General features: G+C 46.0%; 1 protein-coding gene and 1 long non-coding RNA gene across 2 annotated transcripts in view; one reads left to right on the top strand and one right to left on the bottom strand.

Annotated features, from left to right (window-relative positions):
- ppp1r16b (protein phosphatase 1 regulatory subunit 16B) overlaps positions 1-16,709 on the top strand; it is a 118,255-nt gene that overhangs the window by 72,679 nt on the left and 28,867 nt on the right. Inside the window, exon 4 of the mRNA XM_033041865.1 lies at positions 13,881-14,026. Within this exon, the coding sequence (XP_032897756.1) occupies positions 13,881-14,026 (146 nt within the window). The remainder of the gene's footprint in view (positions 1-13,880; positions 14,027-16,709) is intronic.
- Positions 9,122-16,481, bottom strand: LOC116986386. The gene is made up of 3 exons (XR_004415463.1): positions 16,357-16,481; positions 14,342-14,347; positions 9,122-9,210 (listed from the first exon to the last, which is right to left on the bottom strand). It is a non-coding gene; the product is annotated as an uncharacterized LOC116986386 (long non-coding RNA).

Here is a 16,709-nt window from a genome sequence, read left to right on the forward strand (position 1 = left end):
TATTGGGCTAAATTGGTTTGTCCCATACGGAACCGCCCTTGTCCCGTATTTGACTGCCACTACTCGGGTCGAGGGACTGTGGGGTTGGAGCGCCCGCATCCGGCCCCGCCTCACCCGTCCCGACGTAGTGCAGCCCATGGAGTGCAGCAGCAGCAGTGCCTCGCCCGTGGCCCTGTCAGTCGGCAGCCCGGCCAGCTGTCCAACCTTCGGACCTTCGCTTACCGCCGACACCACCACCACTCCTTCTCATTGGTTCATGAGTTGGATGGGGTGCGCTCCCGCCGGCTGGGCTTTGTGTGCAGTCCAGCACCCGGGCCAACGAATTGCCGTTGGGAATCTGTCCCTTATTTTGACCTTTCGTCCCTTATTTGGGAGTGAGAAAGTTGGCAATCCCAGGGAGAACATACAAACTCCGCACAGACAGCACACATAGTCAGGATCGAACCCCGGGTCTCTAGCGCTGTAAGGCAGCGACTCTACCGCTGCGCCACCATGTCGCCTCACGGCAGATCAGCTTCTGGGACCAGCACGCAGAGCATCGACTGGCTTGGGCGCCATCTTTGCCTTTCATTTCAGTTCTGTTATTCTCACCGACGTTCAAATCTGGCCTCTGGTGCAGCGTTGCCATGCTGTAGCACGCGGGTCCACCAGCCTTGGCTCTGCAACTCTCTCGCTAAACCTCTTTGCCCACCTCATTTCTTTTAAGACATTCCTTGATTAAAAATATGGTCACAGTGCCCTGGTGTCTATTTTACCTGGCTTGACATCAAACATTGTGAGATAATGTATCTGTGAATTTATTTTCCCAAAAAATACTTAATCCATAATAAAAAATATATCCAAAACAAAAGCCGTGCCAAAACTCTTCAGTCATTCTCAGTGTCTATCCACTCACACTCAGTGGAATTCACTGCTACCTTGTAACAAAATACCCTGCCAATTTGGGCGGCACAGAGACACAGCTGGTAGAGAACTGGGTTCAATCCTGACCTTCGGTGCTATCTACGGAGCGTTTGCATGTTCTCCCTGTGACTGGGTGGGTTACGAGTGTACTACGGAAGGGAGAGGAGTGGGGTGACTGAGGTGGGTAGGAGTGCGGGGGGAGAGGTTTGGGCACTGGGGTTGAGGGTGGGGTAGAGAGTGCAATTGGAGAATACAATGTTCAATTTCTCTTTCCACCAGTTTCGTTTCGTTTCAGTTCATGTCAAATGGTTGGAGATGATTTGTAGCAAGTACTGTAGCACGTTTTCAGATTTAGTTGAGTTGTGAGGAGGGGAAGTGCAGTGCGAGACTGTTGTTTACAAGTGAATATCTCATCATCGGCTCATTCCAGGTTTTGTCTCTGCTGCTGACTTTCAACATGTGGGTTTAAAGACATGGATAGTTGCCTAGGGCCTTGTGTGAAATCTCCTTTGCGTTCTGCACCCTTATGCCCCTGTCCCACTTAGGAAACCTGAACGGAAACCTGTGGAGACTTTGCGCCCCACCAAAGGTTTCCGTGCGGTTCCCGGAGGTTCCCGTAGGTTTTTGTCAGTCTCCCTACCTGCTTCCACTACCTGCAACCTCCGGCAACCACCTGCAACCTCCGGGAACTGCATGGAAACCTTGGGTGGGGCGCAAAGTCTCCAGAGGTTTCCGTTCAGGTTTCCTAAGTGGGACAGGGGCATAAACCACTTACGAGAGTCAGCACGGTGGCGCAGTGGTAGAGTTTCAATAGACAATAGACAATAGGTGCAGGAGTAGGCCATTCCGCCCTTCGAGCCAGCACCACCATTCAATGTGATCACGGCTGATCATCCCCAATCAGTTCCCTCCTTACGTTGCCAGAGGCCTGGGTTCCATTCTGACGACGGGTGCTGTCTGTGTGGAGTTTGCATGTCCTCCCCATGACCGTGTGTGTTTTCTCCAGGTGCTCCGGTTTCTCACCACATTTCAAAGACGTACAGGTTTGTAGGTTAATTGGCTTCAGTAAAATTATAAATTGTCCCCAGTGTGCTTAGGTTAGTGTTAGTGTGCAGGGATCACTAGTTGGCACAGACTCGATGGGCCGAAGGGCCTATTTCCACACTGTATCTCTAAACTAAACTAAACTAAAAAAATTCCAAAGACGTACAGATTTGTAGGTTGATTGGGCTTCTGTAAATTGCCCCTCGTGTGTAGGATAGTGCCAGTGTACGGGGTGATCGCTGGTCAGCGTGGACTCAGTGGGCCGAAGGGCCTGTTTCCGCACTGCATCTCTAAAGTCTAAAAAAGTGAAAATAAAAGAGCGGCAAAGGAGCCAGTAGGAGTGAAGCAAGCGCATGTTAGTGAGAGAGGGCGTAAAGCACAGCATCCCAGCACGGCCCTGTTCTCTCCTTCTTCCTTCAATGGTGTCTTTGTCCGCAAAGAAACAGCACAGATTCCTTCCGTAAATTTCTCTTTCTTCTCTAATTGACTCATTGTTCCCGGACAAAGGGCCTGTTGTCCAGGTTAAAATGTTAGCAAAGTTGGTGGTGGGGGGGTTGGAATAATGAGTGGATGTGTTCTAGTGGGAGGTGAAGGACAGTTTGCGTCAGCTTTCACACGGAACACTTGTTGTTGTGTTTGTGAACGGGTTTGAAAGTCCACTTTTGGTTTGAATGTTGAGTGATCATCCAACTAACCCGCCATCTTGCGTCATTATATTAGGAGTCATTCCGCTCCACCTGGCAGATGTTGAGAACCTGGATTTATCTGTTTAAAAAAAAAAGTACGCAATGTGCTGCAGGTACCTTAGTGGGTCGGCACAGTGGGTGCAAGTGCGGCACTGTACAGAAGCGCTAGAGTTGCTGCGTTACAGCACCAGGGATCCGTGATTGATCATGACTACTGGTGCTGTCTGTGTGGAGTTTGTATGCTCTACCTGTGACCGCGTGGGTTTTCTACAGCCAAATTTTACGATTCCAAATCTTGTCTTTTTTCAGCCCTTTGACCTACAATGGTTGGGCCAAACATGATGCCACTAAACTGATCTCAGATAGACAAGAAATACTGGTGTCTCAAAGTCTGCAGCATTTTTGTCTACCCTCTATCCACAATTCCTTCCGACATATTACTGATCTGGCCAAGTCAATGGATATTTCTAAGGTGGAGATTGATTGATTCTTCATTAGTATGGGTGTTGTGGGTTATGGGGTTGATCAGCCAAGATTGAGTGGCGGAGTAGACTTGATGGGCTGAATGGCCCAATTCTGCTCCTGTAACTTGAGGGCCTGTCCCACTGCAGCGACCTAATTTGCGGGTTTAGAAGGGTTTGCGCTCAACACCAACTCGCAGCATGGTCGACACGTGGTCCTAGGAGGTCACTGGAACCCTCCTTCATGCTTGAGAGAGTTTCCCACTTAGTCGCGGCCTCAGTTTAGTCGAGGAAACATTTTCAATATGCTGAAAATTTTTCATCGAGTAAAAATTGGTCAGCATGGTTCTTTTGAACTCGGAGTGCAGTGGTAGTGGGGTCGCCATATAGTTATAGGTAGTCGAGGTAGCATTTTAATTGGCTCATTGGGGGAAAGTAAGCACGTGTTTTCAGAACCATGGAAAACCGACCGATGATGTTAAATGCCCGCTAAACTTTATTAAAAGTTGTCTGGCTTCTTAAAAGTGTCTCTACTCCTTCTCCCTCCCCCTTCTCTCCCCTTCTCTCCCCTTCTCTCCCCTTCTCTCCCCTTCTCTCCCCTTCTCTCCCCTTCTCTCCCCTTCTCTCCCCTTCTCCCCCCTTCTCCCACCTTTTCCCCTCCCTCCCCCCCTGCTCTTTTAAAGGGCTTATTGTGCCAGCCGTCTATTACCTTCCTGCTCATCGCGGGTATCACCTTGGCTTTGCACCGTGTGAGTTTCAGACAGCGCTTTGTGTGTGTGTGTGTGTGTGTGTGTGTGTGTGTGTGTGTGTGTGTGTGTGTGTGTGTGTGTGTGTGTGTGTGTGTGTGTGTGTGTGTGTGTGTGTGTGTGTGTGTGTGTGTGTGTGTGTGTGTGTGTGTGTGTGTGTGTTCATGGTTTTTCAGGCGAGTGCCCCCGAGCTTGAAGGTCGAAGACGGTCGTTGAAAAGTCGCCTATGTGGTACAGGCCCTTTATGAACTTATCTTATCTTCCTGTACATCTTCTATATCTCCCTCTGGTCCCTGCACGTGCTTGTTCGTAATGCTGATTTCTGCCGTTTTCTGGGAGTCGTGTGTTGTACTGTGGATATGTTAAGAATTGCAACCAACGCCAGTTCAAAAAACTTAGATTAGTTGCATTGCAAGATGTGGACACTGCTAGGCTGTTGTCAGCCAAGTTTAAATTTTATTGCATCAAACCCCATGACTATAGGACTTTGCTGCCAAAATCCCATCAGTCTGCTGGCAGGCGCAACTCATAAACGCAGACTGAAGCAAGTCGTGGTTATGCTGCTTAAATTCATTGATGGAGGATGAGGGCTGTGAACATTGGAACCAGGAATTTAAGAGATTTTTTTTTTCTGATAAGCAGTTAATCCTGAACAATTTCAGGAATTTTCACTCTTCTCAATGAGTTTTGATCAGCTGGTTTGGATCTGATTCAGAGGGAAAGCCATTGGGAAGCATGTGGTCCCTCTGAACATGGAATTAAAGTGGGCCATTCAGCCCATAGAGGCAATACCAACCCTTTGAAAGTTGTTTTTGGATATTGGAGCTGTCTGGGTTAGTCCAGGAACGAGGCATATGAGGGGTAGTTCGGTTGCAATCTTATTGGGTGGTGGGCATGATGGGCTGAATGGCCAAATGCTTCTAGTCATAGAGTCATACAGCATGGAAACAGGCCTTTCTGCCCAACTCGTCCATGTGGACCAAGATATCTACCTGTGAAGATAGACACACAGTGCTGAAGTAACTCAGCGTGTCACACAGTTGGAGGTAAGGATTGATCCTGGGTCTTTGGAGGAAAAGATTTAGAGGGATATAGCCAAACACAGGCCGTTACTTAATCCTTGTATACGCTACAAATGTGTGAGATGAGTAATCACTCTCCTTGCAAACCTTTGCTTCATCAACTCTATAAGATATCTCACATCTATGATGTCAAAGAATCACAGAGTGATACAGCAATGGAAGCAGTCCTTTCGGCCCATCAAAAGTATGCTGTCCATCAAGCACCCATTCATACACTAATCCTATCCTGTATATATATATATATATATATATCTATCTATCTTCTATCTATATCTATCTATTCTATTACTAAAAGTCTCATCTTGTGCTCTTCCAGTTTGCATTTTTTAAATTTACACAAAAACAGTACCCTAGATCGGATTTTTTGCCACCTTACTCACCGTTCTCCTCTGCTCCAAGCGCAACAAGTTTTGTTCCGATCGGTGAAATATTACAAAAGTTATGAAGATTAAAAAAATCCTGAGATCAGCAGATTGGTCTTCTTGCCTGTCAGTCACCATGAAGGTAACGCCCCTTCTGGCAACCGCTGTCAATCACCGGGGTGAGGAGAATAAAGCCCCGGAGGCGGGGTTGAGTCCGTGAGCCGCGCTGAGTGAGTCCACAAGCCGTGCTAATTGAGTCCACAAACCGTGCGGGCAGAGAGCATCATGCGGGGAGTGATCAGTGTGCGGGCTGCTTCTGCGGAGAACAGCACGACGAGCTGGGAGCTGTTAAGTTGAACCAGTAGCCTCTGAATGAAGTCGGAGTGCGACCGGGAGCTGCTGCGTGAGGCCAAAAGCTGAAGGTGCGGGGGTGAGCAGAGTGCAGGGTGAGCAGAGTGTGATCTGCGTCTGCTGCGACCATCCCCCCCTTCCCCCTCCCCCCACACCCCCCCTTCCCACACACCCCCCTTCCCCCACCCCACATCCCCCACATCCCCCCCTTCTCCCCCCTTCCCCACCCCTCCTCCCACACATGAAGAGGAAGGGGGGGAGTGCTGGGGGGGGGGGGGGGGTGAGGGGAAATGAACCGCGCCTGCGCCGTTAGGGGCTATGGGTGAGTGGTGGAATATTGCTTTGGGAGAACGGGTTGCGTTAGGGAACAGGTGGGTGGTGGAATATTGCATTGGGGAATGGGTTGCGTTGGGGGGAACCAAGCTTCCCGTGTGAGTGGGACCCACTTAGTCTAGTATATATATATATATATATATATATATATATGTGGGCAAATGGAACTAGTTTAGATGGGGCATCATGATCAGCACGGATGAGTTGGGCTGAAGGGCCAGTTACCATGACTTGATGACTCTTTAATATTCTCAGCCACTTCACCTCTGTATCAAACAGTTGAAGATAAACTACTGTGTTAATTAAACAACAGGGTTGTTGTTTAACAGCTCAGTGTTGGTTTAATGAGTGCATTTTGTTTACTTCTCTCACGTATTTCTTCTGACGTTCTGAATAATGTTTGAACAATTTCCCTTATTCTTGTGATCGTGTTTGTAAATCATTATTTTAAACCGTTATGTGGGCTTCTCCCAACCCACCCCTCCCCTCCCAGGGGAAATAAGTACAGGAAATGGCAAATGTTAATAGATAAGCCCACAGAAGGAGCTGGTTTTCCCTTCAAGGAACTGAATATTTATACCACTGTTGTAAGCTGCCCCAGCGAAATATGAGATGCTGTTACAATGGGTTCCAAGAGGGAACCTTAGAACCTTGCACTAAACGTTACTCCTTTTATCCTGTATCTGTACACCGTGGATGGCTCGATTGTAATGATGTGTAGTCTTTTCGCTGACTGGATAGCGCACACCAAAAAGGTTTTCACTGTACCTCAGTACACGTGACAATAATAATCTAAACTAACACAAAGCTACTTGTGTGCGGGGTGAGTGACTTTAGACTTTAGAGGTACAGTGTGGACAGAGGCCTTTCGGCCCACTGAGTCCGTGCCAATCAGCGATCACCTGTACACAAGCACTATCCTATACACTAGGGACAAATCATAATTTTACCAATTATCCTACAGACCTATACATCTTTGGAATGTGGGAGGAAATGGAATGTCTGTGGAATTCTCTGCCTCAGAGGGTGGTGAAGGTCGGTTCTCTGGATGCTTTCAAGAGAGAGCTAGATAGGGCTCTTAAAAATAGCAGAGTCAGGGGATATGGGGAGAAGGCAGGAACGGGGTACTGATTGGGGATGATCAACCATGATCACATTGAATGGCGGTGCTGGCTCAAAGGGCCGAATGGCCTACTCCTGCACCTATTGTCTATTGTCTATTGTCTATTGAAACCGGAGCACGCGGTGAAAACCCACACGGTCATAGGGAGAATGTACAAACTCCATAATGACAGCACCCATAGTCAGGATCGAACCCAGGTCTCAGCAACTCTACCACTGTGCCACCTTAAAATGTTCTCTCTGTTTGGAAATCTTTGCTATTTTAAATTCACAAGTTTTCTGACTTCATAGGAGTCAAGGAATCACAGCATAAGAAATACAGCATTGGAAGCAGGCCCTTCGGCCCACCAAGAGCATGCTGTCCTTCCATCAAGCACCCATTCATACGCTAATCCTGTCCTAACCCATGTCATTCACTTTAATTCTCCTTGCCATTCCTACACAGACCTTCCTGTCCAGGGTCTCCTCCATTGTCAGTGAGGCTAAACGCAAATTGGAGGAACAGCATCTCATATTTCGCTGGGGCAGCTTACAACTTAGTGGTATGAATATTGATTTCTCTCACTTCAGGTAGCCATGGCTTTCCTCTCTCTCTATCCCTCCCCCACCCAATTCACACTAACTTCTCTAAACAGCTAATGGCCTGTTTCCTTTATCATAATTACTTTTTTGAATATTTTTTATTCGTTCTTCTTTATCTCACCACATCTTCGTGTATATCTCTCATTTCCCGTATTCCCTAACAAGTCTGAAGAAGGGTCTCGACCCGAACGTCACCCATCCCTTCTCTCCAGGGATGGTCCCGCTGAGTTACTCCAGCTTTCTGTGTCTATTTTCGGTTTAAACCAGCATCTGCAGTTCCTTCCTACACATTATTCCCTCCATTCCTTCATTAACTCATCCCACAGTCGACCACTCATCTCCACAGTGGGGGCAATTTACAGCATCCAATTATCAAGCCAATCTGCACATTTTTGCAAAGTGGGAAGAAACCAGTGCACCCGGAGAAAACCCACGTGGTCACAGAAACAGCACACCGCGATCATCAGAGGTTGGCTCTAAACCCAGGTTGCTGGAGCTGAGGGGCAGCGGCTTCACCAGCTGTGCCTCTGTGCCACCACAGACAAAGGCACACTGAGATAAGGAAGGCTGTTGGGAATGAAAGGATCATCAAAGAGATAGGTTTTCGGGAGCGTTTTTAAGGGAGGAATGGAGTGTTTAAAAAAATGTTGTTTTAGCAAAAGAGATCATCACTATAAAATCTCAGCTTTAATTTAAAATTGGGATCCAATCCATTCGAACACGAATAAAACCAAAAATACTGAGGATGCTCCAGTGGTGAAGAGAATGAGCAGAATCCCAACTAGTCCATCCAAGTTGGTGCAGCGGTCGAGTTGCTGCCTTCAGCACCATAGGCCCAGGTTCGATCCTGACTACGGGTGCTGTCTATATGGGGTTTGTACGTTCTCCCTCTGACCACATGTGTTTTTCCGGGTGCTCCCGTTTCCTCCCACACTCCATATATGTACAGGATTGGAGGTTAATTGCTTTGTGTGGAAAAAAAAGTTTTAATTGTCCCTAGTGTGTAGGATAGTGCGAATGTATGGGGTCATCGCTGGTCGGCACGGACTCGGTGGGCTGAACGGCCTGTTTTGTGTTGTACCTCTAAAGTCTAAATAATTAAAACATGTTTTATTGTCATATGTACCGACAACAAAACAATGAAATTCTTACTTGCAAGCAAAGAGAAGAAGAATTAATGTTTCAGGTTAAAATCCTTCATCATAACTAGAGCATAGAAGATAGGACGGTACAGCACAGGAAGAAGCCCTTTGGCTCCCAATGTTCGTGCCAAACATGATGTCAAGTTAAAAACATAATGCCAAGCTATTAGTAAATTGTCCAGTCTGCAGTGTTATCTGATGCCAATTGTGCATTTAATGTAATATTCACCAACAGGTTTTTAGTTTAGAGATATGGCATGGAAACAGGCCAGCCAACCATCGATCACCAGTCTGCATTAGATTTAGTTTCGTTTATTTAGTTCCTTTATTATGGTCACGTCTACCAAGGTACTGTGTAAAGCTTTTTTGTTGCGTGCTATCCAGTCAGCGAAAAGACTACACATGATTACAATCCAGCCACCCACAGAGTACAGATAGCATAGTTAGAGTAAGAATTGCGGCTGTTGAAATAAAGATTTAAAAGAGTGGAGTGATTGTAATGTGTGATAGCACACTCACTTCCGGGACCAGCATGCAAAGAGGCGCCTGGTCTTGGCGCCACCTTGGACACTTTCTCATCCATTCTACATACGTTTGGGGTCGTTTTATCTCTACAGAGGCCAATTAACCTACAAACTCCCTACAGACAGCACCTGTAGTTAGGATCGAACTCTGGTCTCCGGTGCTGTGAGGCAGCAACTCTACCGCTGCGACACCATGCCTTGCTTGAGGATCAGTGCAGACTTGGTGCTCATGTTTCACTGCTTTGTGACTGTAGGAGAAGCTGCCTCCTTAGTGGTGCTTTTAATCTGTTGGATGTGACTTTGGAAAGATCCCAAACACTGAAGCAGCTGAAAGCTTGCAAACCATCATCGTTTACAATACAACCTTTCCACATATGCAGCTGGGAATTTCTCATTATCTTGGTTGACTATTTGGTTTTGTCGTGCAAGGCCAGGGGTCATAGGGTGGATGGACAATCCGGTGCCTGTAGAGGCTTAGAGAGGGACAAGCGAGAGGAAGGCTGGTGCACAAACCATGTATTCTTGCAGAGATTTCCTGCAGCCTCCAAACAGCCTATCCAGTTAAACTCGTCTGCAATTTGCTTTTATTAATTAATTGATAGTTTAAATAAAATTAGGATAATCATCAATACAATCTGTTTTCTTGAGAATTTTTTCTTGGTCCTACTCAGTTTTGGGTAACACCCAAACTCAGCATAGTGGCCCAGCAATAGAGTTGCTGCCGTACAGCGCCAGAGACCCGGGTTTGATCTTGACTACGGGTGCTGTCTGCACAGAGTTTGTACGTTCTCCCCGTGACCGCGTGGGTTTTCTCCAGGTGTTCCGGTTTCCTCCCACTTTCCAAAGACTTACAGGTTTGTAGGTTAATTGGCTTCCGTAAAATTGTAAATTGTCCCTAGTGGTAAGATAGTGCTCGTGTACAGCGATCGCTAGTCGGCGCAGACTCGGTCGCTGAAAGGTCTGTTTCGGCGCTGTATTTCTAAAGTCTAAAGTGTAAAATCCAGTTAAACCAGCTTACAATTTGATTTTATTAAGTAATTGATAGTTTAAAAAAACTGAGGATAGTCATCATTACACTCTGTTTTCTTGACATTATTTCCTGGCTGTTCTCATAGCTGTGTCCTGGAGATTAATCCCTTGAAACAGAGTAACATGGTGCATAAATTATTGGACTGGTATTGAAAACCATGGCCTGCAGACACGAGTTAAAGTCCCAGTGTGGCAGCTGTCAAAGTTAAATTCAATTGTTTGACTTATTCATGAGGGTACGAGAAGCAGCACAGCAGCTGTTGCCTTACAGCGCCAGAGACCCGGTTTCGATCCGGACTCTGGGTGCTGTCTGTACGGAGTTTCTACATTCTCCCTGTTACCGCGTGGGTTTTCTCTGATGTAAGCAGAGACATTTTATATTTGTGTTAATACAGATACAGGCCCTTCTGAGTCCGCGTTGACCAGCAGTCCCCGTACACGTGCACTTTCCTAAACTCTAGGGACAATTTCCTATTTACAGAAGGCAATTAACCAACAAACCTTTATATCTTCGGAGTGTGGGAGGAAGCTGGAGCACCCGGAGCCAAACCCTCATGGTCACAGGGAGAACGTACAAACTCATTACAGGCAGCACTCACAGTCAGGATCGAACCTGGGTCACTGGCGCTGTGAGGCAGCAACTCTACCGCTGCGCCACTGTGTCACCCGATGATGGAATATTTTTACAGCAGGGATGAGCTTAAACGAGGGCGCCACTAAACGAGATGATAAGGGGAGTTGTTTATCGTCTGATAATAAACCCCAATAGATAATGACTGCCGATTACAGACAAGCTTAAAGGGGAAGGGATGATGATTATCTGCATGCCTTCAGTCCCTGAAGGTTTGCTTTACGTGGATTCTTCATTTGTAAATGTACAGTTCTTTCTTTGCAAATGATGTAGGTTTGTGTGGAAGAGAGAGGAGGGTTTTACAATAGAATGCCTGGCCAGTTCAGTTTCATTCTTGCCGGAGTCTGACTGTTGTAAGTTCAAAGATAGACACAAAGTACTGGAGTAACTCAGCGGGTCATGCAGCATCTCTGGAGTAAAAATATGGGTGATTTTTGTCTGAAGAAGGGTTCCGACCCGAAACATCACCTGCCTGACCCACTGAGTTACACGAGCACTTTGTGCCTATCTTCGGTATAAACAAGCATCTGCAGTTCTTTGTTTCTACATATTGTAAATTCAAGCCCCACTCCAGGGACAGTTATGTATTATGCAGAAGAAGAGAAAGTTTATAGGTCGCTTATGAAGCACTAAATCTATCTATACATAACTAAAAATCTGATTTTGTTATCTTCCAGTTTGCCAGTTTTTTGGGTTGCGTTGGGGGACCAGGCCTCCTGTGTGACTGGGACCCAACTTAGTCGAGTAATATTTAAAATCAAAGCTAGTTGTTCTGTGACTGTAATAAAAATGAGCTGCACACTCTGGTTTATACCAATGATAGACACAAGATGCTGGAGTAACTCAACGTTACTTTGGCAGCATCTCTGGAGAAAATGGATAGGTGACTTTTCGGGTCGGGACCCTTCTTCAGACTTGTTCTATGACTGCTCAATATTACATTAGACACTAATCTCATTGAGGTATTGGAATAACTATTAATTTAGACAGTTACAAAGACACAGAATATTTTACTGACTTTGCCATCAGTGTTCAGTCTTTAACATTGATTTTAATATATTTTATCAAATATTTGTATTGATTATTCATTGATTAATGTCAGGAATCACACACATCCCCAGATACATTGTTGTCTAAGTATACAGGAGCACATGGCAGGACACCTGTCTGATTCGGAGATAATAGTGTTGTTTACTTAACAATGGGATTATCAACATCGCTGCCAAGACCTATATTTATTACTCACTCCGATGTTCACCCGTATGTATTGGCTTGCTTGCCTTTTTAGTGAAGAATCGATCGCATTGATGTAACTGGAATCACACATAGTTCACATCTGGTGAAAATGTCAAGTTGCTTTCATTGTAAATTAATGAACTGGACTGTTTTTTAATTAAGTTGGGGAGTTGCTGCTACTGATGCTTCATTTTAATTCTGAATTCATTTAAATAATTACATTTAAACTCCACAGTTGCCATGTCGATCTTCAGCAGTCCATGCCTTTGGAGCTCAGTAGCATTAAGTATATTAGTTTAGTTTATTACTATTATTATTGTTATTATTATTATTATTATTATCATAACATACCGAGGTACAGGGAAAAGCTTTTTTATTGAGTGCTATCCAGTCAGCGAAAAGACCAAACATGACTACAATCAATCACATGTCTACAGTGTACAGATACAGGATGAAGGGAATAATGTGTAGTGCAAAATAAAGTTCAGTAAAGTGATTAAAGACCATTTGAAGGACTCCAATGGGGTAGATGGTGGGTCAGGACCATCTCTAGTTGGTGGTTCAGTTGCCTGATAACTGTTGGGAAGAAACTGTCCCTGAATCTGCAGGTGTGCGTTTTCACACATCTGTACCTCTTGCCTGATGGTAGAGGGGAGAAGAGGGAGTGACCAGGGTGAGGCCCATCCTTGATGATGCTGGTTGCCTTGCCGAGGTGTCATGAAGTGTAGATGGAGTCAATGGAAGAGAGGTTGGTTTGTGTGATGGTCTGGGCTGCGTCCACAATTCTCTGCCATTTCTTACAGTCTTGGATGGAACTGTTCCCAAACCATGCTGTGATGCATCCCGATGAAATGCTTTCTACGGTGCATCTGTGGAAGCTGGTGAGGGTTGTTGGGGACATGCCAATTTCCAACAATTAATGCAACTTCCTAAGCCTTCTATGGAAGTTAGTGTGCTTAACATGTCGGTGATGGAGTGTTTCCTGCACTAGCCATTGGAGGTAGTAAGATCAAACCCCACCTTGGTGACTGGGGAGCGCTGAATAAAGTTGTCAATCGGAAGGGATGATATCAAACAAAATCGTGCTCATAGATTTTCATCCCTCGTGTTATCCTATCCAGATCATATCCGCACACGACTCCTGCATGGCTAGCAAGAAGTTTTAAAAAGAAATGAAGCATCATTTAGGCATAATAATAAAATACTTTATACTTTAGAATTTAGAGATACAGCATGGAAACAGGCCCTTCAGCCCACCAAGTCTTTGCCGACCAGCGATCACCCCATACACTAACACTATCCTTTACACCAGGAATACTTAACAATTTTACCAAAGCCAATTAACCAACAAACCTGTATGTTTTTGGGATGAGGGAGGAAACCGGAGCACCCGGAGAAAACCAACACAGCCGCAGGGAGAACGTACAACCTACGCACAGACAACACCCGAGGTCGGGATCAAACCCGGGTCTCTGGCGCTGTTAGGCAGCAACTCTACCGCTGTGTCAATGTACCGCCCCCAAATCACATGCAATAAAATCTGCCCTGCTAGCATTGCCCAATTCCATGCCTATAGTCTATATAGGGGAGCAATATATTGTATATTTGCATTCTCGTCTGTGTAACACTTTGCAATTGTGTTCCAGTCTTGTATCGACAACTTTGAAGATATGGTGAAGCTGCTCCTGGAGTTTGGGACCCAAGTGGATGCGACGGACAACGAGCTGTGGACGCCATTGCATGCAGCAGCAACGTGCCGGCACCCCAACCTGGTGAAGCTCCTGATAGAGCGGTCAGTTTCTACCAGTCATTTCTGAAGGGGGATTGTCCTTATTTTAGCCTGGCATGGTTTAGTTTAGTGTAGTATAGTTTAGTTTAACTCAGTTTATTTAGTTTAGTTTAGTTTAGACCAATTTAGAGTAGTTTAGTTTAGAGATACAGCGTGGTAACAGGCCCTTCGGCCCACCAAGTCCAGGCCGACCAGCGATCACCCATGCACTAGTTCTATCCTACAAACTAAGGACAATTTACCAAAGTCAATTAACCTACAAATCTGCACATCATTGGGATCTGGGAGGAAACCGGAGCACCCGGAGCAAACCCACACACTCACCTGGAGAACATGCAAACTCCACACAGACTTGTAGTCGGGATCGAACCTGGGTTTCTGGTGCTGTAAGCAGCAGCTCTACTGCTGCACCACCGTGCTGCCCTTGTTACCTTTTGCTATCTCGTTAATTATTTCTGAGCTGAAAGCTGCAGACTTGAACTGAAGGGATTCTGCATAAAGACCTTTGAAGAAAGACTCACCGTCTTTGGTAAATCTTAGGGAGCGGCACAGCTGGTAGAGCTGCCACCTCACAGAACCAGAGACCCAGGTTTGATCCTGACCTCCGGTGCTGTCCGTGTGGAGTTTGCCAGTTCTTCCCTGTGACCTCATGGGTTTTCTCTGATTATGGCCAATGGTCGGCGTGGAATCGGTGGACCGAAGGGGCTATTCCATGTTGTATCTCTATACTATACTAAACCAAACTCACTAATTAGCATGCCCCTAATGATGGTGCTCCCTGATAACCAAGGGCTGCCTCACAGGGAAGGAGTGTCCTCTTAGAGTCAAAGTGTCAGCACAGAAACAGGTCCTTTGGCCCAATGTCCATGCCAACCAAGGCTTATCCCATTTGCCTGCCATCAGCCCATATCCCTCTAAACCTTTTCTAACCACGTACCTGACAAAATGTCTTCCCTTCATTGCTCTCTTACAAGGGAAATTACACAAAATATTGCGCCTTGCTTTGGGTCCACATAATTCAATTGCATTATCTTTATGGTCAATGACTTCATTAATGAAAACCTATGAAGCAGAACATATTTTGCTTGGGTAACCTACAACCCAGCGGTATGAACGTTGAATCCTCCAATTTTAAGTAACTTCCATCTACACTCCTCTCCCCTCCCCCCCCCCCCTCCCCCCTTGTCCCCTTCCTCCCCCCTAGTCATTGAGCAAAGAGTAGGAGTAAACGGGTCCTTTTCACAATGGCAGGCAGTGACTAGTGGGGTACCGCAAGGCTCAGTGCTGGGACCCCAGCTATTTACAATATATATTAATGATCTGGATGAGGGAATTGAAGGCAATATCTCCAAGTTTGCGGATGACACTAAGCTGGGGGGCAGTGTTAGCTGTGAGGAGGATGCTAGGAGACTGCAAGGTGACTTGGATAGGCTGGGTGAGTGGGCAAATGTTTGGCAGATGCAGTATAATGTGGATAAATGTGAGGTTATCCATTTTGGTGGCAAAAACAGGAAAGCAGACTATTATCTAAATGGTGGCCGACTAGGAAAAGGGGAGATGCAGCGAGACCTGGGTGTCATGGTACACCATTCATTGAAAGTGGGCATGCAGGTGCAGCAGGCAGTGAAGAAAGCGAATGGTATGTTAGCTTTCATAGCAAAAGGATTTGAGTATAGGAGCAGGGAGGTTCTACTGCAGTTGTACAGGGTCTTGGTGAGACCACACCTGGAGTATTGCGTACAGTTTTGGTCTCCAAATCTGAGGAAGGACATTATTGCCATAGAGGGAGTGCAGAGAAGGTTCACCAGACTGATTCCTGGGATGTCAGGACTGTCTTATGAAGAAAGACTGGATAGACTTGGTTTATACTCTCTAGAATTTAGGAGATTGAGAGGGGATCTTATAGAAACTTACAAAATTCTTAAGGGGTTGGACAGGCTAGATGCAGGAAGATTGCTCCCGATGTTGGGGAAGTCCAGGACAAGGGGTCACAGCTTAAGGATAAGGGGGAAATCCTTTAAAACCGAGATGAGAAGAACTTTTTTCACACAGAGAGTGGTGAATCTCTGGAACTCCCTGCCACAGAGGGTAGTCGAGGCCAGTTCATTGGCTATATTTAAGAGGGAGTTAGATGTGGCCCTTGTGGCTAAGGGGATCAGAGGGTATGGAGAGAAGGCAGGTACGGGATACTGAGTTGGATGATCAGCCATGATCATATTGAATGGCGGTGCAGGCTCGAAGGGCCGAATGGCCTACTCCTGCACCTAATTTCTATGTTTCTATGTTTCTAACCATTGAATTCAATTGCTATCCCGTCAGCGGAAAGACTATACATGATTACAATCATGCTGTCCACAGTGCACAGATACAGGATAAAGGGAATAACGTTTAGTGCAAGATAAAGTCCAGTAAAGTCTGAATCCAGAAGGTCTCCAATGCGATAGATGATAGGTCAGGATCGCTCGTTAGTCGGTTCAGTTGCCCGATAACAGCTGGGAAGAAACTGTCCTTGAATCTGGAGGTGTGCGTTTTCACACATCTGTACCTCTTGCCTGATGGGAGAGGGGACAAGAGAGTGAGAATCAACCTTGATTATGCTGGCGGCCTTGTCGAGACTGCGTGAAGCGTAGATGGAGTCCAGATTCCAGCATCTGCAGTCTCTATTTCTGCTGTTTGCAAGTTAAAG

The sequence above is a fragment of the Amblyraja radiata genome, chromosome 23 (genome assembly GCF_010909765.2).
Source record: "Amblyraja radiata isolate CabotCenter1 chromosome 23, sAmbRad1.1.pri, whole genome shotgun sequence".
Classification (NCBI taxonomy): Eukaryota; Metazoa; Chordata; class Chondrichthyes; order Rajiformes; family Rajidae; genus Amblyraja; species Amblyraja radiata.